The sequence below is a fragment of the Tauraco erythrolophus genome, chromosome 30, assembly GCF_009769465.1.
Source record: "Tauraco erythrolophus isolate bTauEry1 chromosome 30, bTauEry1.pri, whole genome shotgun sequence".
Classification (NCBI taxonomy): Eukaryota; Metazoa; Chordata; class Aves; order Musophagiformes; family Musophagidae; genus Tauraco; species Tauraco erythrolophus.
Genome location: NC_141494.1, coordinates 1,228,814 through 1,254,137, shown reverse-complemented (window position 1 = coordinate 1,254,137; position 25,324 = coordinate 1,228,814). Strand labels below are relative to the sequence as shown.

Below are 25,324 nucleotides of genomic sequence, written 5' to 3'. Positions count from 1 at the left end.
GCTTGGGAAAGCCACCTCTGTAGAGTGGCTCTGAGTGCCTGGCCCGAGGGGCTCAGCACCAGCCTGGCATCACCCAGCTTCCCGGCTGAGAATAAAACACAACACGTAGAGCAAGCTGAGGGCTGCGTGTCCTGCATGCCAGGACGTGGGACAGCCCCGGGCGGAGGTGGAGGGAAGGGGCAGCCCAGCATGATCGCCAGGACTGGGATCCGATCCGGCAATGATGCTGGCGACCCTCCATGTGCCAGCTCCTGCACATGCGGTCCCTGCCATGGCCATGCCAGGAGATGGCAGCAGGGCCAGCGTGCCTCCAGCAGCCCTGCGTGCTTCATGGCTCTTCCCGCTCTGGGCACAGATCCTGCCGTGCCGTGCTGGGGTGGTCCCCACGCTCCCGTTCTCCACGGCACAGTGCTGCCAGCGGCGTGGCGCAGCCCTGTCGCAGTGGGGAGAGGAGCCCGTCCGGGCTGGGTATGATGCTCCCTGGCCCCACTCACCATCCAGGCACCCCTGAGCCCCCATCTGCTCCCCAGCCAGGGGGGGCCTCATCCCCCGCTTCCCGCCCCCGCTTCCTGCGCCTGACCTTGGTGTCTCCCGGCCCCAGGGCCCATCAGTGCCAGCCCTGGCTCTGCTTATTGACAGGGCTGGGGGCCGCCGGGCTGGCACCCCCCCACCCATGACCCTTCATTAGCTCTGCTGTCAAGTTGCATCACATCAGCTGCCACCACACGCACGCTTCTGGCACCACGCTGCTGCCACGTGTGTCCCTGCTGTCCCTGCTGCCACCCTCCCCGCCTTGCCCTGCCGCTCCCGTGGAGCCAGAGCCCCTGGTTGCCCAGCCCAGGCAGGCAGCGGGGCAGGGGCTGTGCCCCCGTCCCTCTGTTGGCACTGGGTTTCAGCTGCCCCACGTCCTGCCCCATTGGGCCCCCAAAATTTGAGCCTCTGCAAAGTGCCCAATGCCATTGCCAAGGTCAGCGCATCCCGCTGCAGTGAAGCACCAGCGCAGCGAGGGGAGACACGTGCCCCCAGCACCCCGAGAGACCCCACGTGCTGCTCGCCAGGTCCCAACGGCCAACACAGAGCGGGTCAGGGGTCCTGCCTTCATCATCCAGCTGTGCCCACCACGGGGCCGCATCTGCACGAGCGATGGGGCAGGGCAACAGGCAGTGACCCCGCAAAGGGAATGCTCCCGTGCACAGGGGTCCCAGTGGCTCCCCCCAAGTGAGGGGACGGGGACCCCAGAAGGGTGGACGTGGGGCGAAGCCCCCCAGAACTGGCTGGGGCTCGTCCTTGGGCAGGGTCATGCGCAGCCCTTCGATGGTGCGGTGCCCACCGGGACGAGCCCGGCTCCCCGATATCGACGGCCGCGCTAATGACGGTGGAGTGTGACCGGGGGCAGGAGCAGGCGGCGCGGGGCCATCGACCCGTATCGACCGGCAGCGCTCAGCGGCAAGGGCACGGGGGTCCACGGAGGGGGCAGGGGGACATCGATGGGTGGTAATTAATGGGAACGAGGCCACATGCGCAGGGCCGGGGCGCTCGCTGGCTGCATCCGCCTGCCGGGTGCGGCTGAGCGCGGTTATAAACGGCTGCCGGGCGGCCCCCCGAGCCAGACCGCCAAGGAGCCCCCGAGCCGGCCCAGGTAAGGCAGTGACGGATGTAGGGTCCCCTCGGCCCCGGGCGCGCAGGGATGGGTGGGCAATGCCATGCCATGCCATGCTGTGCCATGCCATACCATGCCGTGTCAGGCCATGTCATGCTGTGCCATGGCGTGCCATGCCAGGAGGCTGTGCCTGTGCTGCCCTGCTCTGGCTTCGGCCCCACTGCAGGACATGTCCTGCTTGGGTACCAGATCCCAGAGCATCCCAATGCCAGCGCAGCCACCCAGGTGAGCTCCAGACACCAAGGCTGGGGATGCTGCCCGAGGGGTGGCCTGGGGGGGTCCTGCCCGGGCAAACAGCGAGGAGTTAACTCGCTCCCCCTGCCCTCAGCCTCTCCTTCTCTCCTTCTCTTGCAGGGAGCGGAGCCCCGCAGGAGCCTGCCTCCGCCTGCCCCTGCCTCTGTCTGATATGTTTGATATTAGGTTGTTTTATTGGAAAACCAACTAAATATCAAACATATTCTTACAGCGCCAGGGAGACCCAGCGCTGACCTGGCAAGATGCTACCTGTGCCTTCCTGCGGGCAGGGGGGCAGCGCAGGAGGGTTCCTCCGTGCCCCTTCCCACACCCCCTGGCCCCTCTAGCTGCTGCAATAAAACCCGTCTGCCCACGCGCCATGCCCGTCTCTGTGGGGCAGGGGAGAGGGAGCTGGGAGCTGCCATCCCTGGGGGCTGGTGGAGGTTTGGGATGGCAGCGGGGTCAACACTCACCACCTGTCCCCCTGCTCGCGCCTGGGATGATCCCAGGACAAAGGCGTGTGGCTCCATGCCCACTGCCGGCTCCGCTGTCCGGTGCACGGGGATATTTACGGCTCCCAGGGCACAGAGGTGCAGCGGCCACTTGGGGCCCTTCATGGGCACCCTGCTCGGGGAGTGGGGAGATGCCACCAGGGTTGGTCTCCGTCTCACAGCTCCCTGGGTGCTGATCCCCTCAGCGCCCAAAATCTTTCCCTGGACAGGAGCAGTGGGTCTTCCCCTTGGGACATCCCGACTTGGCCCGCGGGGCCAGTGGCACCTTGTGGCTGGCACAAGGAGGCTGCTAATCCCTTGGCTGCGTAGGAATCGCCGCTGCTTTCCCTGAGAATTCCTCCCGGCGCCTGAGGAATTTGCTCCTCCAGCTGCCAGCCACATCTTCCGCCTCGCCGCCAAGAACCAGCACGGCCGGAGCCGGGCTGGAGGCTCGGTGGGCTCCTGGGGGGCTCTTCCCTAGATGTTGGGCTGGGCTCTCCCTGCTGCTCCCCGCTGAGCCAGTTTGGGCCAGGGGCTGCCGCTAAGCCCCTGCTCTTAAAATAGCGCCGGGCTGAGCTCACTGGTTTCCATCCCGCCCCCGGGCATGGGTAAATGTCAGCCCAGGGGCCACCAACACATCCCGAGCGCCCGGTGGGGTGCAGAGTGGGAGCACGGTGTCCCTGTGACGCTGGCCAGGGTGTCCCATTGCACGGGGGGGTGGGGGGCAGGCGACTGGGACAATGCGGGACCCCCTGCTCGCAAACCTGCCGCTGCTTTTTATAACCGCCGCAGCTGTCCCCAGGAGCCCAAATAAGGCTGCGGCCACCCAGACACCCCCAGGCAGACAATGGGGCCTGAGCACAGACTTTTTGGGAAGGTGGGGAGGCAGCTCGGCCCAAGAAAGGCAAAGCCCCCGCACCGGCGGGCAGGGCAGAGCTGATAAACTGGGCAGCGGGGCAGTGGGCAGCACTGCCACCCTGCCTGCCCCTTGCCCGTCCCACCGCCTGCCGCCCCGCCGCCGGCGCCCGTGTCCCGCGGAGGATGGAGGCCATCAAGAAGAAGATGCAGATGCTGAAGCTGGACAAGGAGAACGCCCTGGACCGGGCGGAGCAGGCGGAGGCCGAGCAGAAGCAGGCGGAGGAGCGGAGCAAGCAGGTAGGGCGGGTGGCAGAAGCACCCAGCCCGGGGACGTTGGGGGGACAGCTTCTCCCTGTGCTGGACCGTGCTGAGCCCAGACCCAACACGGACTCTGGGAAGGGGAAGAAGAGTGTGAGAGCTGTCACTGTCCCACAGCTTGGGGACCGTGTCACGATGCCATGGGGCATCCTGAGGGCTGCCCAGGGCTCAGTCTCTGCCAGCTGGTGTCTTGTGGGACAGGGACGGACACTGTGGGGCAGACCTGGCCCTGGGATGGGGCAGGAGGGATGCCATGGGGCACAGCTGAGCCTGGGATTGGGTAGGTGGTGCTTTCCCACCGTGCTGGGGTCCGGAGGGGTGTCCACCTGCGGTGACTTTCACTGCCCTTCCAGCTGGAAGATGAGCTCGCTGCCATGCAGAAGAAGCTGAAGGGGACAGAGGACGAGCTGGACAAATACTCCGAGGCCCTGAAAGATGCCCAGGAGAAGCTGGAGCTGGCGGAGAAGAAAGCAGCGGACGTATGTATGGGGTGCAGGGTGGGAGCTGGGTTGGCTGTCCTCCCCTTGTCACCCTCCCAATGGGACTGCGGCCCTTCCCTGCTGTCCTGGGGATGGAGGAAGGTCCTTGTCAGGCTCAGAGTGCCCCTGGCAAAGCTGTGCAGGTGTCTGGGAGCAGACAGTGGCCCCAGGAAGGACACATCCTGGGCGGGCCACCCACAGCCACGCAGGAGACAGAGGGGTGCTGCAGGGGCCGGTCACAGCTTCTTCCCAGGCAAGGATGTCCTGGGCAGCCTGGGAGCAGGGACGCAGCGGGCTGGGCTCCCCGAAGCTGGGCATGGGGACACCGAGCTGTGGGCAGAGCCCCAGCGGTTGGTGGCAGCAGGCAGCCCCTTGAGCGCGGGACGTGGGGTCCGCGCGTGTCCCCAGGAAGCTCCGCGTCACGGTGGCTGTCGGAGGAGCCGAGCTCCAGAGGAGGAGGGAGCCCTCGTCTCCCCGGGCAGGCGCGGGCCGCGTGGGCAGCGTGACAGTGGCATAGCCCAGCTATTGTTGGCCGCTGTTTCCAGGAAAACAATGGCGCCAGCGGTGCAGGGTTTCGCCAGCCAGCTGCTCTCCTGGGCATCACGTGGCGCAGCGTCTGGCCCTGCTCGTCACCTGCTGGGACTGGCAGCCAGAGGGGCTGTCACCCCACATGGGCTGTGATGTCTCAGGGGGCTGAGCGTTGGGGCGATGCAGGTCCCCGCTCCTGCTGGAGCTGGGAGAAAGGAAGCTGCCCAGCTTCCCTCCCTTGACGGGCCCAGCTCTGACATCCAGCCGGGAGCCAGGAGCCTTCCCCTCCTGCCATGCCACTGATGCCAGGCCATGGGGAAGCACCCCAAACCCCAGCACGGCGCCTGGGCTGGCTCTTGCTGGCACGTCCTGGCTCTGAGCTGGGAGCCAGTGCGTAATCGGGAGCTCCCGAGCCCTCCCTGAGCCCTGGGTGGCTCATCAACCCCGTGGCTTTGCTGTGCTGGAGCTCGGCTCATGCCAAGCGCAGCGTGGCAGAGCTCTGGGGAGCCCCTTCCCTCCCTTCTTCCCTCCCTTTGCTCCCCGCTGGCATTATCACACCCTCTCCCTGCCCTCACACCGCAGCGCTGGGGACCCCATCCCCACTCACTTCGCCACTCGTTAACCCTTTCCGTGCGTTCAAAGCCCCCTTTTTCTGGCTGCCACCCCCAGGGTGACTCCTGGGGCTGCCCGGTTTCACCCGGGCTCAGGGAAGCGGAGGGGCGGGAGGAGGGACGTCGCACCCCGTCGCGTTGGATTCACGGAGCTGCCTCCCAGCTGCCTCCCAGCTCCTTCCAGCCAGCAGGAGCGCGCAGGGTCAGGCCCTGTTGGTTGCCAGCTCATCTCTGGGGATGTGCCAAGCTATTCGGTCAGCTGAGCACGTGCCAGCCCTCTTCGTCCCGGCAAACACAGCCTTGGGGGGCACATGCCTGCCTGGCCACTGACAACTTTAGGAGACAGCGCAGGAGCGGCAGCCTGGCACCCCTTTCCCTTTTATTCTTGTGCCCAACACAGTGCCAAGAAGCCTTCGTGGTACGCGAGGGCAGCGACAGCGCTCGGGTTTGTTTTTGTTGAGCTCTCCGTGGGCTCCATGACCCTCACGGCACAGAGGAACGCCACTCGGCAGCGTTTTCCACCCCGAGATCCGAGACTTTTAGCAATGGCTAACGCCGTCGCAGCAGTGGGTTTTGGCACGCAGCGGCGGAGCAGGAGCACCACTTGGCATCACGGCTCGGCGGAGCTGCTGCGCACCGGAGCCCCGTCCCCGCGGGGCAAGGAGGGGGATCGTGATCTGCCCCAGGGCTGCGGGGTCTCGGGCTCTCCAGGGCACGAGTGGGTGGGGGGAGGCGGTGCGTGAGCTCAGCCCCCGGGAATGCGGCGCCGCTGCGGCCCGGCTGTGCCCGTATAAGGCCCGTGGGGCTGAAGGACAGAGTGGCCCCCGGGTGCCCACGGTGCTGCCACGGGACCCTGAGGGGTCGGGGGCTGCGTGGGGCAGGACAGGGAACATGGGGCAGGATGTCGAGACCCGTGTGGGGCAGGCTCCCAGGATTGTGTGGGGCAAGGCCCAGGTCCTCAGGCCCCGGTGGGGCTGTCCCTGGTCCCCATCCCATGTGGGGCAGGTCCTGGTGTCCCTCGACCTGCGTGGGACAGGTCCGGGTGTCCCCACACCCACGTGGGGCAGCTCCCTGTGCACCAAGGCCCCCAGGGGGCAGGTCCCGGTGCCCCCATACCCACATGGGGCAGGTCCCGGTGACCCCATAGCCACGTGGGGCAGGTCCTGGTGCACCGAGGTCCCCAGAGGGCAGGTCCCGGTGCCCCCACACCCACATGGGGCAGGTCCCGGTGCCCCCACACCCACATGGGGCAGGTCCCGGTGCCCCCATACCCATGTAGGGCAGGTCCCGGTGCCCCTACACCCACGTGGGGCAGGTCCCGGTGCCCCCACACCCACATGGGGCAGGTCCCGGTGACCCCATACCCACGTGGGGCAGGTCCCGGTGCCCCCATACCCATGTGGGGCAGGTCCCAGTGCACCGAGGCCCCCAGGGGGCAGGTCCCGGTGCCCCCACACCCACGTGGGGCAGGTCCCGGTGCCCTCAGGCCGACCTGGGGCTGGCTCTGGCACCGAGCGGGGCAGGACCCGCCGCCCCGGCTTTCCCAGGCCCCACCAACGCGGAGCTGGGCGGCGGCTCCCCGTCTCCACGGCAACGCGGCCGGGGGCGGACGTGACGTCACTTCCCGGGGCGGTGGGGCCGGCGGTGGCGGGTTCCGGTATTTGCAGGGCGGGGCGGGCGCGGAGCGGAGCGGCGGGCCGGAGGATGGCGGGGGCCACCACCATCGAGGCGGTGAAGCGCAAGATCCAGGTGCTGCAGCAGCAGGCGGACGACGCGGAGGAGCGGGCCGACCGCCTGCAGCGGGAGGTGGAAGCCGAGCGCCGCAAACCGCGAGCAGGTACCGCCGGTGCCGGCGGCCGCGGGGCGGGGCGGCCCCGCCGCCGGGAAGGGATCGCCCCGCGGCCGGCCGTGCCGCCGCCCGGAGGAGGCGTTTAACGGGTGATGGAGCCGGGGCGGGGGGCGCTCCGAAGCGGGGCTCGGGGCCGCGGGAGCGTTTGCGGGGTCCCCGCCCGGGTCTCCGCGTTCCTGCGGGCCCCGCGCCGCTCGCCCCGGGGGTTCCTCCCCACCGGCCGTCCCGTGGCGGCGGCGGCGGCTCTCGCCGGGGTCCCCCGGACCCCGCCTGCGGTGCGTCGGAGCTGGCGGATCTTTCTTTCGTCGTTACTGGTCTCCCGAGCTAAACTGGAGCTGAGAGCAGCTGGTGGGGGGACCGGAGGCTGGTGGGGGAGGCGCGGCGGAGGGTGCCCGTTCCGCGGTCGGGCGCGCCCCGAGCTGCTGCCGGGGAGGAAGAGGAGGAACCGGCCATCTTGTCTGGCCCGGTGCTGCGAGCACGGAGGTGTGAGCGGCGTTGGCATGTGCTGATAAAATGGAGGTGATGGCACTCGTGGTGCTGCCGGAGCAGGGAACTCCCGAGTTCTGCATCCCGCCCGAATCCCGGCCAGCGGGAATCGCCGCTGCCCGGGGCAGGCGGGGGCCGGGCTGGGGCTGCCCGGAGGGAAGGAGCAGGCAGGGCGGAGTCTGGGCTGGTGGGCACCTTTGGCTGTGCCAGGCCAGGGAGGGGGTGATGGAGGGCAGGTCCTGGCGGGCGGCTGGCTCTGATCTCTGCGAATTTCCGCAGTGACTTCGCTGCCGATTCTGTTCCAAACGTGGAGCTGAGGCTTTTCCACCCCCAGTGCCCAAATCCGGTGCCCGCGAGGAGCGGTGAGGTGCTGGTGCTGTGGGACCGACTGGGCTTTGCTGGTGAGGCTGATGGCAGAAGCTGCTGGTGTGCAGTGGGATGAGGCCACTCCCAGATCTCAGCTGGGCTCTTTCTTTGCAGCCAGATAAGGAATTCTCTTGCAGCAGCGGCGTTGCCATGGTAACAAGCATGTTTCTCCCAGCTCGCTGGAGCCTCAGTGCAGGGCAGAGGAGCAGTGTGCCCAGTGTAGTGGCGTCTTGTACTCGCCCTGTAACCTGGTCCTGAGGGATATCCCTGTTAGATCTCTGTGGCCAGTGGAAGTGATGAGCGTGCGGGGCTCCTGGCAGCTTCCCGACTCCGGGCTGCCTTCCTGAAGGAAGAACGGAGTAATGGGAATGTTCTGCTTGGCAGTGGAGCTGCCTGAGAGCGTCTCTGCCGTGCAGCTGTATCCAGTGAGGAGAAGCAGAAGGGGAGGTGTGAGGACCCTTCTGCAGAGGGACGGAGGCAGTTCCTTAAAAGCAAGGGTGTGTGTTTTGTGTGGGTTAAGCGCTGCCCGCAGGAAGTCAGGGCTGAACGATGTGGTTCAGGGTCAGGAAATGGGGGCCTGCTGGGCTGGTGTGTCTCCATCCCCAGGGTGAAGGAGGAGGCTCTCCGCCTTGACAGCTTGGTGCCTCTTTAACAGGCCAAAGACGTGTGTTGAGCAGTCTCCTTCCCAGTTCCGTTTAACATATCATTTTGTTGCTCTTCGAGCAGGCCACTTCCTCCTCTGGAGGAACGTGCCAGCGGGGCTGGCTCTGGGGCAGCCCGCTGCCTTGTTTGAGCAGCAAAGTGTTGTGGGTTTCCCTGGTGAAGAGCAGGACGTGCCAGCATGGGAGCGCCTCGTCAACTCGTGTTCTCACAACCTCGTCTTGAAACATGCTGTGCAGGGGGGGGAAGGGGGTGCCAAGCGCCTCGCTGCCAACCAGGGGGAAGAGCTTGGACAGCCTGCCCCGGGAACGGAACGTGGTTTGTGTTGGGCCCTGCTCTAACACTGGCTTCTTTCATGGCTCTGCTCCTCCCTCCTTGGGCAGGGTTAGGAGCAGCACGTCCTTGCAGGCTGCTTTGTTACAAGTAGCTGGGATATTTCATATATGCCTGGCATGTGCCTGTGTGTGGATATCTGTAGAAGATCACAGTGGTGCCCTGAAATGGCTGCAGCTCTGTCTATCTCTAACAGCACAATAATCATGGAACTGTTTGGCTTGGAAGGGACCTCAAAGACCCTCCAGTTCCAACCCCCCTGCCATGGGCAGGGACACCCTCCACTACACCAGGCCTGGAACACTTCCAGGGATGGGGCAGCCACAGCTTCTCTGGGCAACCTGGTCCAGTGCCTCACCACCCTCAGGGGGAAGAATTTCTTCCTTAGATCTGATCTAAATCTCCCCTCTTTCAGTTTAAAGCTATAATCCTGCTGGAGAGCAGGATTCGGGGTTCTCCTGGGATGGCTCAGGTGGGGTGTTAGTGTCCCCAAAGTGTCTAAGCTTCCCCCCGGGCTCTGGTTGGGGTTGTTGCAGGTTGGGCTGTAAGCGATTGCCTCCTGGTCCATAGTGGTGCCGTAACAGGCCAGGCTGGTGGGGGTGTGATGGCTTCTGATCTCTGCCGGTTCATTAAAGCCTTGATCGCTTTTGTGGCCACGCTTCTGGCAAATGGGCAGCGCCTGCGGGCTCTTGGCTGTTTCACTGCCTCCTGGCCTGTACGACTGATCCGAGGTGGCCATCTGCACGTGGCTGTTGTTGGGGAGCAGCCTCCGCAACCTGCCTCAAGGCTGGATGAGGCTTTTGCTCCTTCTCTGGGTCGTTGGTGGATCGCTGGGAGGAAGGAAGCCTGGAGCACAGCTGGCGCTCCAGGGCTTGAACCACTGGGTTTCGGCTGAGCCCCGCTGCTGCCCCGGGTCCGCCTGCCAGTGCCCGGTCACAGCTTGGCACACCTCTGACCCTGAAGCTGTTAATCTTTCTCACGTTGCTGGTGAGGGGGCATGTTTGAAGCAATGCTGGCATCCAGATCGCACGGGTAAACTGACTTTGTGCTAAACGGTCGCTGTCACAGAGCTCCGGTGTCGTGATAAATAGGGCTGTGATTGATGGCCTGGCGGGATTACAGCAGCTGCCGAGAAGACCCATTAGCTTAAGTCATCTACTTAGTGTTTACAGCTTAAACTGTCACGTCAGCTCAAGCTGACAGGCGAGGAACCTGCAGGATGGCTGCTGCACGGACAAAGCGTGTGAAATGTTGTGAAGCTTGACGTGTGTGCAAGGGAGTGGGAGTGCAGCCTCTGTAAGAAGGTGGATAGAGCACCCCGCCTTTGTTTTGGCTTCCCCTGCGCTGCGGCTGACCTGAAGGCAGCCCTGGGCTCCCTGCACTGTCTGCTAGACCTGCTGCAGACTGAGTCGCCCTCATCTGCTCCCTCTAGGCTGAGGCAGAAGTGGCCTCTTTGAATCGCCGTATCCAGCTGGTAGAAGAGGAGTTAGACCGAGCCCAGGAGCGCCTCGCCACAGCTCTGCAGAAGCTGGAAGAGGCAGAGAAGGCCGCAGATGAAAGCGAAAGGTGAGCAAGAACTGCTGCTCTCGCTCTGTCAGACATCTCAGATGTGTTCCTGACTGAGGGCCTGGTGCCATCAACCTCCTGGGCTTCCCGGAGGGTGGGAAGTAGATACCACATCAAGGCTGGATGTGGGAGTCGGTACCTGCTTATGCAGAGCAACTAAAACAATGCTGTTGGTCTTGAGTGAGCATCTTGGAACCTGAGGCTAAGGACCGAGGGAGTGCTGTGTGCTACCATGCATCCTTGCCTCCGAGGGAGGAGAAATAAGTGAGCTCTGGGACACCGTTGGCTTGTAAAGGTGGCTGCTGGTGAGGAAGTCTCTCTTCCTGCTGCCTCTGCCAGCATCCTCCCTTCTGGCAGATGTCCCTTGACCTGGTGGTGTGATTCAGAGGGGAGTGGTCCACTTCCAGTTGGCTGATGTGCCTCATCGGTGCACATGCTGTAGTGAGCAGCCTGATCCAGCTCATGTCCATAAAGATGGACTTGGCTCTCCCTGCATTCCAGCCTGGAAAGTGTTTGGCTCACCTATGTGGAGTCCCTAAGACAGCCTGGCTTGTTACCCTCGGCAGCACCATGTTTCCCTTGGTCCAGGAGCCTAACGAGCTGCTGGAGTCATGCTTCAAGGAGCAGTTAATTCTGAGCAATCGAGGTTGCTGTGTTTGCATCAGCCCGGTGGTGTCTGCCTTCCTGTGCTAACTTCTGCACTTGGAAGTGTCACAGCTCGTAAGGAAGCAGTGTGGTCCCAGGGGAAGCGCTGGTAATGCTCTGAAACTCATCACACCGCTGGCTTGTGCAGGATTGTTCTGTACTTCTCCCCTCCCTGTGCTTTCTTCTGGGCAGAGGCATGAAAGTCATTGAAAACAGAGCTCTGAAGGATGAGGAGAAGATGGAGCTGCAGGAGATCCAGCTCAAGGAAGCCAAGCACATTGCGGAGGAGGCAGACAGGAAGTATGAGGAGGTGAGACCCTTGGATGCTCTAGTACAGCTGACCCTGGCCAGGAGAGGCGGCTCCTCTTCCCACTGACAGGGCTTTCCTCAGCAAACCTGGGGGGAGAGCCTGGATCTCCACGGAGCTACACCAGTGTTCCCATTAGCTGGAAGACTCTCGCAGCTCCGGTGACTCCTGCGGGAGTTCCCTTTACTGCCTTGCGCAGCCTACGAGTCCAAAGTGGTCGTCTTTCTTCCTCTTAACTCCAATTGTCCCTTCCAAGGTTGCTCGGAAACTGGTGATCATAGAAGGAGATCTGGAGCGCACTGAAGAGAGAGCCGAGCTTGCAGAGTCGTGAGTAGCCTGCTCGCATGTAACTGGCATGTCTACCTCTGCATGAGAACTAACACAGCATTTCTAACCTTGTTACGCAAGGCCTGAAGCACAGGGTGGGTTTAGAACCTCAGAGGAAAGAGCTGGAAGCACTCTCCTGCTCAGAAAAGAGGATGTGACTCGATATGCCTTATAGTGGAAACGTTCTGCTCCTTAGTTAGCGAGGCCAGAGGGTCCTTCTCCACTCAGTATCCACCAGCACCGCTTTGTCCGTGTGGTCACTGGATCCTCACACGTTGCCCCAGGGCATGCGAGTGCACCGCGCTTGTCCTCCGCACAGCAGCAGAGGCCTCCTGGGCATGGAGCCGGAGTGGCACGCGGGAAGTCCGAGGGCTGAAATTAGTCTCTGGCCTTCTAAAACATTTGCAGGAACCGCTACAGACTTCTGCACTGCTGAGTGGCGAGCTGGACTTCCTCTGCTCAGGGCAGACACGCAAATGGGGGTGTTTGGGCTCCTTTCACGTGTCCAGATGCTTCAGCGGATCCTGGAGGAGCTGGTCAGGGCCTCTGTGTGCTCTGGGCCTTGTCTAACAAAGTTAGTGTGTACGCAGCAGTAGCACTGTGCTTCCTGCCCAGACATGCATGTCATGACCATGACTCTTTTTATGTTTTTCCCCTACCCCCTTTTTTTGCTCTGCGGTGTTGTGTTATTGGTGCTCCTTTTGACCCTTGCCCCTACCCGGCTTGTGCCATCGTGTGACCGTCACTAACAGTCGTTGCCGAGAGCTGCAGGAGCAGATCAGAGTGATGGACCAGAACTTGAAGTGTCTATCTGTTGCTGAAGAAAAGGTACTAACCTTTCCCTTCTCAAACCATTAAACCAGAATTCTCGTGGTGGTCTTGCTGCGCCACTTCCCTCTGCTTAACTGCGTCTTTCTCTCTCCTGGAATATTCTGTCTTCTCTGCCCATCAATATTCCTGTCTGAGTGGTGGTGGCTGTCCATCTATCCGTCGGAACAGCTTCCCTCCTTACAGCAAACTAAACGTGCAGTTTCTACTTCTACTCCAGGTCCAGCAGAAATCTGTGTCCACGTCTCAGCTGCTCAGCTCAGTGCCCTGCACATGTGCTGGCAGAACACTTAAAATTTGGTCTTGGAGGTGGGAAGGGAACTTGCTTTCCGCACAAGTGCCTCAAAGCAGGGTCCCATCCAGTCTGATCGCAGGCTGTCTCCTAAAGAACTTCCTTGTCTTCCCTGCACATGGATTCACTCCTTGTCTCTCCTGTCTTTCCCTCCCACTTCTTTTCCTTCTTCTCCCCACTTTCTTTACGAAACCCCACAGTAAATGTTCCGAGCTGGAAGAAGAGCTGAAGAATGTCACCAACAATCTCAAGTCTCTTGAGGCTCAGGCTGAGAAGGTAGGGCTGCTTGTCCAAGGGCCAGAAACATTTCCGTTTTGCTAGGAGGGTGTGTGACAGCAGAGCACCCACTGGGATGGATATGACGCAACTGCAGCCTTAAGCAAGCGAGGAGAGCTGTGCTTGCTCTCCCTGGAGAGCTAACGGATTGCGGGGCAGATGGTGACTGTGGAAGCTGGGGGCAGACTTGATCAGCCAAGATGTTTATGCTGCTGGGATGAGAATTTTTCTGTGCCCGAGTTTGTGTTACGTGCCTGATGCGGGACTTGCTGCCTGCCCCAGTTCTTTTGGACTAGGGTAGGGTGTGAACAACTCCCAGTTGGAAGTTTCTGTGGGCATGCGCGCTGCAGTGAGGAGTTTTAAGTCTCCCTCTGTAGCTGTGGGCACTCTGGAGTGGGAGGTACCTGGGGCTGCCGATTGCTGACTCCTCTCCTTTTCCGCAGTACTCTCAAAAAGAGGATAAATACGAAGAAGAGATCAAGATCCTGACTGATAAACTCAAAGAGGTGAGTGACCGTGTTGGGATGGTGCAGCTGGGTGAGCTGGCCTCAGCTTGACTGGGGAGATACGTGGAGGGTGGGAGACTTCATGTCCTTAGGCTGACACCTCTGCAGTCCTTTGTATCCCAAAGCTGTTGTACTCACTGACTTGCTTCTGTCTGGCAGGCGGAGACCCGTGCTGAATTCGCCGAACGGTCTGTGGCCAAGCTGGAGAAGACCATTGATGATTTGGAAGGTACATGCTGGGGATGGGAAGGCAAAGAATGTGGTGAGGATTGGGGAGCTGAGGAAGGCTGTCTCCCAGATGGCTGGAGTGGAGGCACTGCTCTGCTCCTCAATACTTGGAGCATGACCTAACTCTGACTCCAAGGTGAGGCTTGGTGCCCCTGGGCTCAAGAGTTGTGCCCTGTGTATCTACTCTGGAAACAGTTCCCTGGCTGTGCTGTGGCAGGTCTCAAGCTCTTGATCCAAACACCTTGCCCTATCTGATTGATAGTGGCAGATAGCGTGGCTGGTTATCTTGGTTGTGGTGTCCTCAGGAACATAACTGGATTCCTGTGCTCCAGCTTAACCCAATTTAGGAAGTGGTGTAGGGAAAAAACCACCCGAACTCAACATACCATAACATCCTTGTGTGCAGAATCTCATGCACGTGACTGGGTGCTGCAGTGTTGCTGCAAGTCAACCCCAGTAGTCAGTGAGTCTTGAAACAGCCCCCATGGAGCCTGAGACTCCCCAGTGTTGGTCCTAGTTCAAGATTAAATCACCAGAAGCCCCAACCATGGAGTGTGGTGGTCAGCCTATGCCAAGGATGGGTTCCTTTCCTCCTCCTGCCCCTGGTTTCGCAGTACATCAGGAGCCAGCTGTTGCAGAATCCTACCTTTCCCCAAGCTGTGGAAGGAGAAGGTTCCAGCTGTCTCCCTTGAATATGGGGCTGTGGCCAGATTCTTCTGTGGATAGCTGTGGCTGGAGTAGTGGTACTGATAAACCAAAACTTGCCTCGACCACAGCATGTGCCTTTGTAGTCTTTTAGGGCCAGGTCTTAGAGATTCAAAGCCACGTCCTGTTGTTTGGAGTCACTCAGGAGGGTGTTTTAAATCTAGAAATAGCAATGGTGTCAGCTGAGCTGTTCCAGAATTGCAGCCAAGCAGCAATCTGAGCCACCTCATGATCCAGGGCAAGCTTTTATTGGGAACTGCAAAAACTCCTCCAAATCCCTGCATGTTCCCCTTGAAACACATTGATGGAGAGTTGGCTCCAGTCTCCAGCCTTGCTGCTGAAGTGACCTAGTTTGACAACTGACAAAGTTCTCTGGGCTCTGAAGCCGTTAACAACATGACCAGCTGTGGTGTAGCCTCAGCAGCCAGAGGTGGGAGGAGTCTCTACCAGCCTGGAGTGGTGTCCAAGGAGTGCACTGGTATGAGTTTCAGAACTGCCTCTTCCCCTGAAGGTGGGTGGTCTGCCTGTCTTCTCCATGATCTGCTGGAGAACACAGGTGTGGCCTGTCTGTTCAGCTCACCCTGCACTGCAGAGTGGGAATTCCTGCTTATGCCCAGGACTATTATGACTTCTCCCAAGCTGGTTTGTGTACTGAGACTGAAGGTGGGAACAAAGCCACTCAAGCCTTCCTTAGGTGTAGCAAGCTTCTCCCTAAGTGGATGGAGTTGCCCTTCCCTGCTACTCGTCCTGTCTGTAGTTCTTGCTGATGTAGCTGGGCAGCTTGTTCTCACAAGCTGATGTGGTTCGAGTTCTGGGCTCTGCCTCCCCTTGGAGCTGGCTTGTAATCCTGGAAGGCACTTGCTGGTCAGACTGCCCTCAGGCTGTTGGAACCCTCCTGTTCATTGTCAGGAACTAATACAGACAGTCATGATGGCTCCACACCTAACTTCATTTTCTTCTGTTCATGAATCCCATGCTGCTTTCCTGCCCCAGGGTGTTGGAAGAACTCTTCTGCCTTCCCTCATTGTTTCCCTTTTGTTCTCCTCCTAAACATCTTCTAGATGAGCTCTATGCCCAGAAACTGAAGTACAAAGCAATTAGTGAGGAACTGGACCACGCCCTGAATGACATGACTTCCATGTAAATATGAGCTGGCTGGTGTTCGCCTCTCGCTTCAGCAGGCTAGACTGCCAGAGCTTGCTTGGTTTGCCGTGATTTTCATAGCTGGAGAATCAGTGACACTGTTCTCTAGGTTACTTCTACAGATCTCTGCCTCCAGGGTTGTGGAGGCTTCTCTTCAGCATGCTGTGCTCTAACTCTAGGTCCTTGGCATCTGCATGTGTAACACCAAGTGCTGTGCTGGCCTGGAAGGGCTCTGACTTGAACTCTACGAGTTCAATTCCCATTCCCACTGGGAGAGGCTTCCTAAGGTGATGTGGCTTAGTTGCCTGCTGGAGCCACTGGGCCATGGTCGTGGGATTCCTCCTGGAAGAGGCTGTGGATAGTGCTCCAGTGGATTCCTTAGGAATTGCCATAACAGGCTTGAGATGGGCTGGATCACGAACTGATCTGTGGAAGTAGCTGAACTCATGTCTCTGCACCTTTGCTACTTGGCTTTTTGTTCAGGTTTGCGGTGGGTTCTGCTAGCAGCTGCTCCGCGTGGTCGTTGTCACTAACCGAGGAGAGGCCAGGTACTGGCCCTGCAGAGGAAGAGCCTTAACGCTGGCGTCCGAAAGCTCCCTAATCCGAGTTTGCTGTGCACAACACGTAGCTTCTCTTAAAATTAGTGTCTCCTTCTGTCTCACACAGATAAGTCTTGCGATTCCAAACTCCACTTTGGATTTGCCTCTCTGCTTGATGGCTTGTTCTGCATCTGCACCCTGCCTTCGTGTTCTCATCGTCTTGCTCTGAATTCCAGTACCTTTTTCCAGTTACTGTGCACGGGGCACCCCTGGGAACGAGTGCTGTAAAGACACTGAAGCTTGACAGCAGCAGCAGCCCCCCAGTTACGCTGCACTTGCTCCTAAACAAAGCTCCTTCTGTTTGACCCGATGTGCCAGACACTGCTGTGCTCGGAGGGGCTGCCCTTTCCATGTCTGGGTGTAGCTTAGGAGGACGTTGTTCCAATCTGCATATCTTGTGTGGAGCCATAAAGCTCCTTTTGTATTTCTCTTGCCTGAGCATGATGTCACCTCTTCTAAGGGAAACAATTCGTGTATAAATTGAATGGAACGGCTGGTGCTGTTGAGAAATGGGTTTCTAGTGACCGCTTGCTGCTTCAGAGTAACCGTTTCGGTGTTGCCTTCAAACCAGTGTAACCCTCATCACCCTCGGTGGAATACACTTCGTTAACGTGCTGGATTTTCCCTTTGGATGTGTTACTGGCTCACAGATGTGAATTGCAGCTCTGCAAACGGTGCCCTGGCACACGGCATGCTCTGTAGGGTCGAGTGGGAGGCGGAGGTTGGTAGCAGGAAGTCCTCGAGCTGTGCCTGCTTCAGCCTGGCTGAAGACCCTCCTTGCACCTGCCCGCTCCATAGTGTTCACTGGCATTGGGTGCCAAATGCTGGCAGTGGGAAGTCACCACACCTGATAGTCACTGGGTCACTGGCAGGGTGTGAAAGCTAATAAATATCAAGGGAGCTCTGGCTGGTTTCCAGTTGGACAGGACTGGTTGGGTGTGAGGCACTGCCTATGGCTGTGGGGGGGCACGTATGGCCCCTCGTTTCAGGAATGAGAATTCCCTGACCGGGATGCCCACAGCCCTGCTGCAGTGCAGAGTCCTCCCTTCCCTGTGCAGGGGCTGAGCATGGCAGGATCCTCCTGGGATTGTGGCATGGAGCTTTACACCGAGCACTGCAGCTGGCTGCAAACACTGGGTGTGCGTCACGGCTGCTCCGGGTCTGTTGCTGGTCGCTCTGGTATCGTAAACACTGGTCAGCCTCTTGTAACTGAACGTGCTGCCTCATGGTGGCTTGTCAAATACTTTTTCCTTTCTGGATCGGTCCATCTGCCCCAGTGTCCGAAGAGCGCTTCATGGTCAGAGTTTTGATGAAATGAGACACCTGCCGTGGTTTCCTCAGGTTTGTGTTACTCCGTTCTCCGCACAAACGGCACTAGTAAGGATAGTCCGGGCACGCTGAGCCGCCCCAGCCTGTTCTCACTCTGTCTTCTGTGCCAGGGCTGTCCCTTCTCTGCTGGGTCTGGGTGGGGAAGGAAGAAGCATTCCTGCAAGGAATTTCAAAGGGTTATAGCTTGGAAAGCGCTGGTAGATGGTCGTCTGACTCTCCTGGGGTATGGAGCTCTCTGCCCTGTAAGCACAAAGCAAGACCCCACAAAACCTGCAGCTGGAGTAGGGGTCTAGATCTGGGGGGAAGGGGTGGGGACACAACACAGGGCTTCTGTCATAAGCATCCAGGTGTGGGAGGCTTCCAGCCCAGCGTTGGGTTGCCAGCTCTTACCAGGTGGGAGGTGGCACCCTGCTGTTGTGAAACGGCCTCTCTGCTCGCGGGGAGGTCCTGTCATCGGTGGGTTTGCCTCTGGCTCGCGCTGTGCGAAGCTGGTGGCTCTGCTGTTGCACAGCAGTGTTGCAAGCGATGTTATCGATGGGCCTGCCGCAGCCCGGCCTCTCCTGCTGGAACTCCGTGCTAGGCAGTAGATGGATGGATGGGTGGGTGATGCAACTTCTGTCCTGGGAGGCTTTGAGAAGCGTCTGGTCTGACTGGGTTGCTCGGCTTGTGCAGGCTGGTTACCGTGAGCTGGGCTGTTGACTCAGGAGTGCCGCAAATGCAGATTAGCTGACCAGGAGGCACAGGTCCTGGAGGCCCCAGGTCGCCCCTGGTAAGGCTGCCCTGGGGGCTGGGTGGAGAAGGGAGCAGGCCAAACACTGGATCGAGTCCCAGCAGACCTGGGCAAGCATTCCATGTCGAGGAGCTGTTCCTGAGGTCTAGGAAGGGTCATGCTAATTACTGCAGTCTGTCCGCTCCCTCGTGCGGGTGGACTGTCAGGTCCCTGTCCACAAGCAGTAATGCCTGCTTGAAGGCTGGGAGCCATTGGACCAGCCTGCAGTCACCAGTACTTCTGACTGCAGTTCGCTCCCATCCTCTGCCACTCTGGAGACCCAGGACCAGCCCCGATCACCTGGGGCTGGAGACTGGCATCAGGGTGCCCAGCCTACCTGCTCAGAGCCCGTGGGGAGGTCGGAGAGCGAGTCCCTAGCAGCAGTAGCAGCTGGTACACAAGGTAGGCCAGGATGGGCTGTACCCAACCCCTGTACCACAACGTCCCTCAACTTCTAGTTAGATTGTGGTGGGACAGAAATTGTTGGCTTCTCTGGCTGTTGCTTGGTCCCTCGGTGGCTTTAAAGAAGGGACAATCAATCAGCACGACTTGTCCTGCAGAGTGAGGTGCAGCTAGAGCAGGTGCTGAGGGTAACTGGGTGAAGGTGAGCTTCCCCTCTCGTGTGTGGTTGTCACACTGGAGGGACTGGGCTGAGACTCTCTGGGGAGAGGGATGTGCTTTTGCTGCTCCGTGTGAACAGCTTGACTGAGTGTCCTGAATCTTACCTGGCCAGGTCTTGTTCCAGAGCAAAATATTCCTAAGTTGAAAGCAATGAGGAATGGTGTGGATCCCTTCAGAGGGTGCCCTAGATTCCTGGGGACCTTGCAGTACAAGGGTTTGAGAAGAAGCCTGAGGCCACCAAGAGTTGCTGTGCTTTATGCCCACTCCCCAGGCAGAGGCGGCGTGCTGCGCGTATCGCCACAGTCGGTGATGGTTAGTTCTGCCAGGCTGGAAGCTGTCGGAAGGATTTTTCGCTGCCTGGAATTCCCCCAAATTTCAGAATTGGAGTTGTTGGGCTTGGAGCACCGTGCCTGTGTAGATGGGCAGAGATAGATGCTGAACTGGTTCTCTGTGGTGGCTGTTTGTGCCCGACAGGCTGCATGGCAGGACAGAGGCCATCCAGCCCTGAGAGGTGACCTGTCCTGGGAGAGGATCAGACTGGTTCTCCCTTTGCCCGGAGGTGCTGATGAGCACGTGTGCTGGGTACCAGCCTTGGGGATGAGTGTGGCTGCTGAGGACAGGGACTGGGTGGGAGGTGAAGGCTGTCGGATGCCGTGGTGGTTTATGCCCTGCTCTTTTAGTTGTTCTGGTGCAGATGTGAAATAGGAGCCTGCGCTCCAGACCTACTCCTGTCCTGAAGCAGATAGTGCCTTCAGGCCTTGTGTAAACATGGTGGGTCGTTGTTGTGGCATAAAGGCATGTCCTTGGAGGAGTGTCCTCAAGGTCAGATATGAGGCGCTATCAGCCTTGGTTTTCTACTGTGAAAACCATCAATCCCACTGTGGTGCGATGTGGGCTCGCTCTGGACGGTGCTCCTGGTTTAGCTGCAGCAGGACTACTTTCTGCAAAGTGCTCCACAGGCTTAAAGCATATCACAAGTCTCTCCTTACTCGGGCACAGCCCAGCCCAGTCTGCAGGCTTGTCTTCTGCTGTTCTCCTCTTCCTTACTTCGCCTTCGCAAGCCCTTGGCAGCACTTCTGTTTCTGCCTGCACTTGGTTTCCTCTGTGATCTTCCTGAGCTGAAACACAAGTTAAAGTAAGACAAACCTTTGTTCTCCCGGGCTTCATCCATGTGACAGCCCAGACTTGATCCTCAGAGGCACACGTTGTGGAGACAGTTGATTTGATGTGCTCATCCTGGTACTCTACTAACATTCCCTTTCTCTCTTTTTCTCTCTTCCTCTTGTTTCCCCTAATCCTGTTGCTGCTGCAGAACGCCTGTACAGCCAGCTTGAGAAAAACCGCCTGCTCTCTAACGAGCTGAAGTTAACGCTGCATGATCTGTGTGACTGAGAAGGGGGCCCAGTAATGCCATTAAACGAGCTTATTGCGACCACCAATGCTGTGGACCACAGTGAAATCTGAGCATTCTTGAGACTGGCAGACTTGCAAGTCTTATGCAATTGCTGCTGTTTAATGGGGCACTTGAATTGATCCTCTAATTTATTTAAGAGTTGCTTTTTTTTTTTATAAAGGTAACCTCTATTCTTGGTGCAGTAACCCTCGGACTTGGCTGGTTTTTGAGCAGTCTTGTTCGCTTGTCCAGGGGGGTCTTCCCTGGCTCCTCCATGAAAGCAGAATGGCTGCACCCACCAAGAGAGGGGTGGGCTGAAGTTAGGCTTGTGTTGGCTAGAAGATGCCTGTCAAGTGCTACAACTTAACTTACTGTTAGCTGTATGACTGTAGGATTTCCTGCTGCATGGAATGATGGCTTCTAACAATAAATCGCTGACCTCGTGGGTCTGTAAGACACTGCACACCTGTAGTACTTTCCTGTGTAGTTGAGCCCTAACCTAGTTTGGGGGAGGTGGTCGTTCCTGGGGCCTGACCCTCGTGCAGCTGCAGAGCCTCAGAACGGGTTGGGAAAGCTCATGGATATCTTCAAAGCAAGTCCTAAAATCCACAGCTTGAAGCTGTGTCTTGAGTGCCTGCAGGGGATCTCTAAATACTGCAGTTGCTAGTGCTCTAGGAAGGCTGCTTCTCAGTCTGTGCACAGTTTCTGACCCTGGGGAGGTTAAGGAGTGGCTTTGAGAAACTGCCTGTACCTAAAGGACATCTTTCTACAGCCTGTCTGTCCAGTGTCCCAGCGTGTGGACGTCTTCAGTGATCAGGGTGGGCTCACCTTTGGATTAAAGCCTACCTAGAGTGCTAGTCGCTGATCTGAGCTGCTCTCCTGGCTTAAGGAACATGTGAGAACCGACTGCGCAGTTGCCTGTAGTCTCAGGCAGAGTTGCAGCACCCTTGCTCCTACCTGCTCCCTGCCTGTCCTTCACCAAAAACAGCCTCTTCCCCACTGTCCTTGAGGCATGATTGTCTGCTCCCTGCTGCTAGGTAGTTACGGTCTCGGTGACCAGCTTGGCATCTTTGTCCTGTGCCAGGGGGAAGGGGGGGGGCACAACCAGCTGTAACTCCAGGGGGTGATTTCTACACGTACTTCATCTCTGCGTTGCTCTTGGGTGCCTTGCTGGGTCACGGGGGTCTGCTGTCTGGAAGTGTGGAAGCCCTGGGGAAAGCTAGCTACAGTCAGAGGCACCTGCATGCAAAACACTGCCTAGAGCGCTGGCTAAAAGTACGTCGTGACCGTGCCGACTGGGAGCACTGGCAATGCGAGAGGCAAGGGCTACGAACGAGCCAGGTAACTTCAGAGCTTCTCGCTGCACTCAGGCACCCCCGGTCTGAGGACTTGCTGCGGCAGCGTGCTGGGAAGGGGCTAGCGCAAGCTTTCTGTGGAGAAGGTTTCTTGGTTGTCTGAAGCTGACTTGTAACTCTCGGCTCTTGCTTTCTGCCAGATAAACTGAAATCCACCAAAGAGGAGCATCTCTGCACGCAAAGAATGCTGGACCAGACCCTGCTAGACCTGAACGAGATGTAATGGATCCTTGCCACTGCCTCTGCCACACGATGCCCAGGGGCCAGCCCAGCCGCTGCTGACCTCTAACCCTTGGAGACCAGAGTTTACTTTCTGTTGCCAACTTGACCAAACGCAAATCTTCTCCTTTGCCTCAGGGTTAAAGGCCATCAGGTTGGGCAGAGCTTCAGACAGCATTATTAAGGGAAATAATCAATGCAATAATGTTTGGGGAGCATGTTTGAGATGTATACATTTTGTAACTACCTTTTTTTTTTTGTAGCGACCATTGTAAACATTCCAAATTAACTCATGAGGCTGGGGAGCTACACTTCAAAGCTCTTGGCTTTAAAATTTGGTATTAACCTTCTGTTAATCAGCTCCGGGCCACCCTGCTTTGGCAGGGGAGGAAAGAGGGTGTGATGGTTCTGGCTGTGGGCCACTGAATCAGAGTAGCAAGGCTAGGGATGGAAGCCAGCTGGGAGAAGACTTCCTTTCCAGGAGCTGTTTACCAAAAGAGCAGTTCAGTTTCTCAGCTTTAAGGTAACTCCGTGTTGTGGAGAAGCAACTTGGGTGAAAGGAGACTTTTTTTTTTTCTTTTTTTTAAAGCTAAGCCTGTTATCTGAACAATTGAACCTTCACAAGGGTTGTTTCCCTTCCCCCTGCTGCTGTTGACCACTTCCTCTCCTGGTCGGCTTGGAGAAGCCATGGCCCCTCTAACCCATTGCTACACGGGGGTTGAATTTGCCTTCACTAAGTGCTGACGCACCAAGCTTTATCGCCCATCGCTGGGTCACACTTAACAGCCTTGTTTTCTTAGAAAAGTTGTTTTTTTGCCTCCCCTGAGGGAGGGAACCACGGCCTCCCTGGCCAGGGGTGCTCTTAGTGTCTTACTGAGGTACAAGCCACCCCGCTGTGCATCGCTGCCGTGTAGTCGTCGTGGGGCCTGAGTCTGGAGATGTGTCAAGCTCGCGGCTTGTGGTTGGAGCATGCTGCTTGGTTGTAGCAGTTTTAGGGGCCAATCTGGAGAAAAGAAAACCCTATCAAGTGTTTTGATACTAAATTGAAAAATTGTCTTACTGTCTTTTGAAATAAAAAAAAAACCCCAATCCCTCCAAAGGCTGCGGAGCTTTGCTGTGTGCGAGCTGTTCTGTCTGGGGCTGCGGGGGATGAGGGTGGGTCTGAACATGGTGACCTGTGCCCATCTCAGGGAGCAGACTGGGGGTGAGGTAGGGACAGGCTTGCCGGTGTCTTCCTGGGACTGGAGCACAACAGTGGGTCACAGAATCATGGAACGGTTTGGGTTGGAAGGGACCTCAAAGATCATCCAGTTCCAACCCCCCTGCCATGGGCAGGGACACCCTCCACTACACCAGGTTGCTCCAAGCCCCATCCAACCTGGCCTGGAACACTGCCAGGGATGGGGCAGCCACAGCTTCTCTGGGCAACCTGTCCCAGTGCCTCATCACCCTCAGAGGGAAGAATTTCTTCCTCAGATCCCATCGAAATCTCCCCTCTTCCAGTTTAAAGCCATTGCCCTGTGTCCTGTCACTACGTACCCTTGTCAAAGCCCGTCTCCAGCTTTCTTGGAGGCACTGGAAGGTCTCCCCGGAGCCTTCTCTTCTCCAGGCTGAACAGCCCCAACTCTCCCAGCCTGTCTCCAGAGCAGAGGTGCTCCAGCCCTCCCATCATCTCTGTGGCCTCCTCTGGCCCCGCTCCAACAGCTCCGTGTCCTTCTGCTGTTGGGGCCCCCAGAGCTGAAGGCAGCACTGCAGGGGGGTCTCAGGAGAGCAGAGCAGAGGGGCAGAATCCCCTCCCTCACCCTGCTGCCCACACTGCTCCGGGTGCAGCCCAGGGCACGGTTGGCTTTCTGGGCTGCCAGCGCACGGTGCCGGCTCGTGTTGAGCTTCTCATCCACCAGCACCCCCAAGTCCTTCTCCTCAGGGCTGCTCCCCATCCATTCTCCACCCAGCCTGTCCTTGTGCTTGGCATTGCCCCGACCCACGTGCAGGACCTTGCACTTGGCCTTGTTGAACTCCATGAGGTTCTCCCAGGCCCATCTCTGCAGCCTGTCCGGGTCCCTCTGGATGCCATCCCTTCCCTCCAAGGTCCATGGAGGTGAGTCCTTCCTCTTTTACCTCAGCTTTCCACGGGACAGCCGCCACTTCCCACAGGGAGGGTGCCCGCTGGGCGCCGAGGACCGCGCTGTGCCCGGGCAGGAGCGGTGCCGCCTGGCGCATGCGCAGAGCCACAGCGTGCCAGAAGGCGGCCGCGATGTCCGTGCTGCCATGACTGGAGCCTGACGAGGCACGGGGGGACTGGGCTGTGTCTTTGGTTCTCTTCTACCTCCTCCTGTTTTTGGAGCCTTTGAGCTATAAATGTGCCCCAAACGTTGCTGCCCTCCAGCTGGGAGCTCCAGGTTCCCTGCGGGCTGGAGGCTGAGGGGGAACCGTTCCTGCTGGTGAGCGGGCGGTGGGACGGGGAAGCAGGGGCCGTGCTCCCGGTCACACAGGGAGGGGCAGTAAGAACAGCTATGGACGTGTTGAGGAGGTGGGAACCCTCCGGCAACAGGGCGAGAGAAAGGAGGGACTAAGGGAGGGAGTATGGAGGGGGGGTCAGTGATGTGTTTTCCTGGGCTGGGGAAAAATCGGAGAGCACAAGGGGCTGTCCTGAAAGAAAAACCGAACCCTTGAGCTCAGGATCTTCCTGCGGAGTGGTGGGCACGGCTGTGCTGTGTGCGTGCAAGGCAGAAGGCTCCTGCCTTGTCTAGAACAAGAGGGGCCTCTGCCATCCGACAGGGAGCAGGTGATGTCCCCTGTGCTTGGCTGTGGGACACCACTTTCACAGAATCATGGAATGGTTTGGGTTGGAAGGGACCTCACAGACCATCCAGTTCCAACCCCCTTCCATGGGCAGGGACACCCTCCACTACACCAGGTTGCCCAAAGTCTCATCCAACCTGGCCTGGAACACTGCCAGGGATGGGGCAGCCACAGCTTCTCTGGGCAACCTGTGCCAGTGCCTCACCACCCTCAGAGGGAAGAATTTCTTCCTTAGATCCCATCGAAATCTCCCCTCTTCCAGTTTAAAGCCATTGCCCCTGTGTTATCACTATATACCCTTGTCCAAAGCCCCTCTCCAGCTTTCCTGTAGCCCCTTTAGGCACTGGGAGGTGCTGGAAGGTCTCCCCGGAGCCTTCTCTTCTCCAGGCTGAACAGCCCCAACTCTCTCAGCCAAAAAAATTAATTCACTCATGCTGGAAAGCAGAGTTTAGCAGAAGCCTTTCCATCACAGAATGGAAGCTGCTATCAAAATACGAAATATCAGCGTGATACCCTCTCCCATTGAAGAACACTAGCCCTG

At 58.7% G+C, this 25,324-nt stretch overlaps 1 protein-coding gene across 19 annotated transcripts; it reads left to right on the top strand.

Moving 5' to 3' along the window:
• Positions 1-3,426: 3,426 nt before the first annotated feature.
• TPM3 (tropomyosin 3) lies at positions 3,427-23,064 on the top strand. 19 transcript variants are annotated; one of them, XM_086628346.1, is made up of 11 exons: positions 3,427-3,540; positions 3,915-4,040; positions 10,306-10,439; positions 11,277-11,394; positions 11,648-11,718; positions 13,039-13,114; positions 13,558-13,620; positions 13,780-13,849; positions 15,615-15,693; positions 17,573-17,636; positions 21,180-21,474. In XM_086628346.1, exons 1-11 carry the CDS (start codon positions 3,427-3,429, stop codon positions 21,255-21,257), a joined length of 993 nt encoding a protein of 330 aa, XP_086484472.1. In that variant the 3' UTR covers positions 21,258-21,474. The 19 variants fall into 19 exon arrangements, with proteins under 19 accessions (XP_086484472.1, XP_086484473.1, XP_086484474.1 ...); XM_086628347.1 differs by lacking the exon at positions 13,039-13,114 and adding an exon at positions 12,471-12,546 and having other exon boundaries at positions 17,573-17,640; positions 21,193-21,474; XM_086628348.1 differs by lacking the exons at positions 15,615-15,693; positions 17,573-17,636; positions 21,180-21,474 and adding an exon at positions 21,903-23,064.
• Positions 23,065-25,324: the final 2,260 nt, after the last annotated feature.

What these genes read in the sequence shown, in the direction of transcription:
- TPM3 (XM_086628343.1), top strand. Translation starts at nt 3,427, where the DNA reads ATGGAGGCCATCAAGAAGAAGATGCAGATGCTGAAGCTGGACAAGGAG. An exon ending in AGAGCCGAGCTTGCAGAGTC is followed by an intron (nt 11,719 to 13,038) that starts GTGAGTAGCCTG and finishes GAAACCCCACAG; the next exon opens with TAAATGTTCCGAGCTGGAAG. An exon ending in TGACTGATAAACTCAAAGAG is followed by an intron (nt 13,621 to 13,779) that starts GTGAGTGACCGT and finishes TCTGTCTGGCAG; the next exon opens with GCGGAGACCCGTGCTGAATT.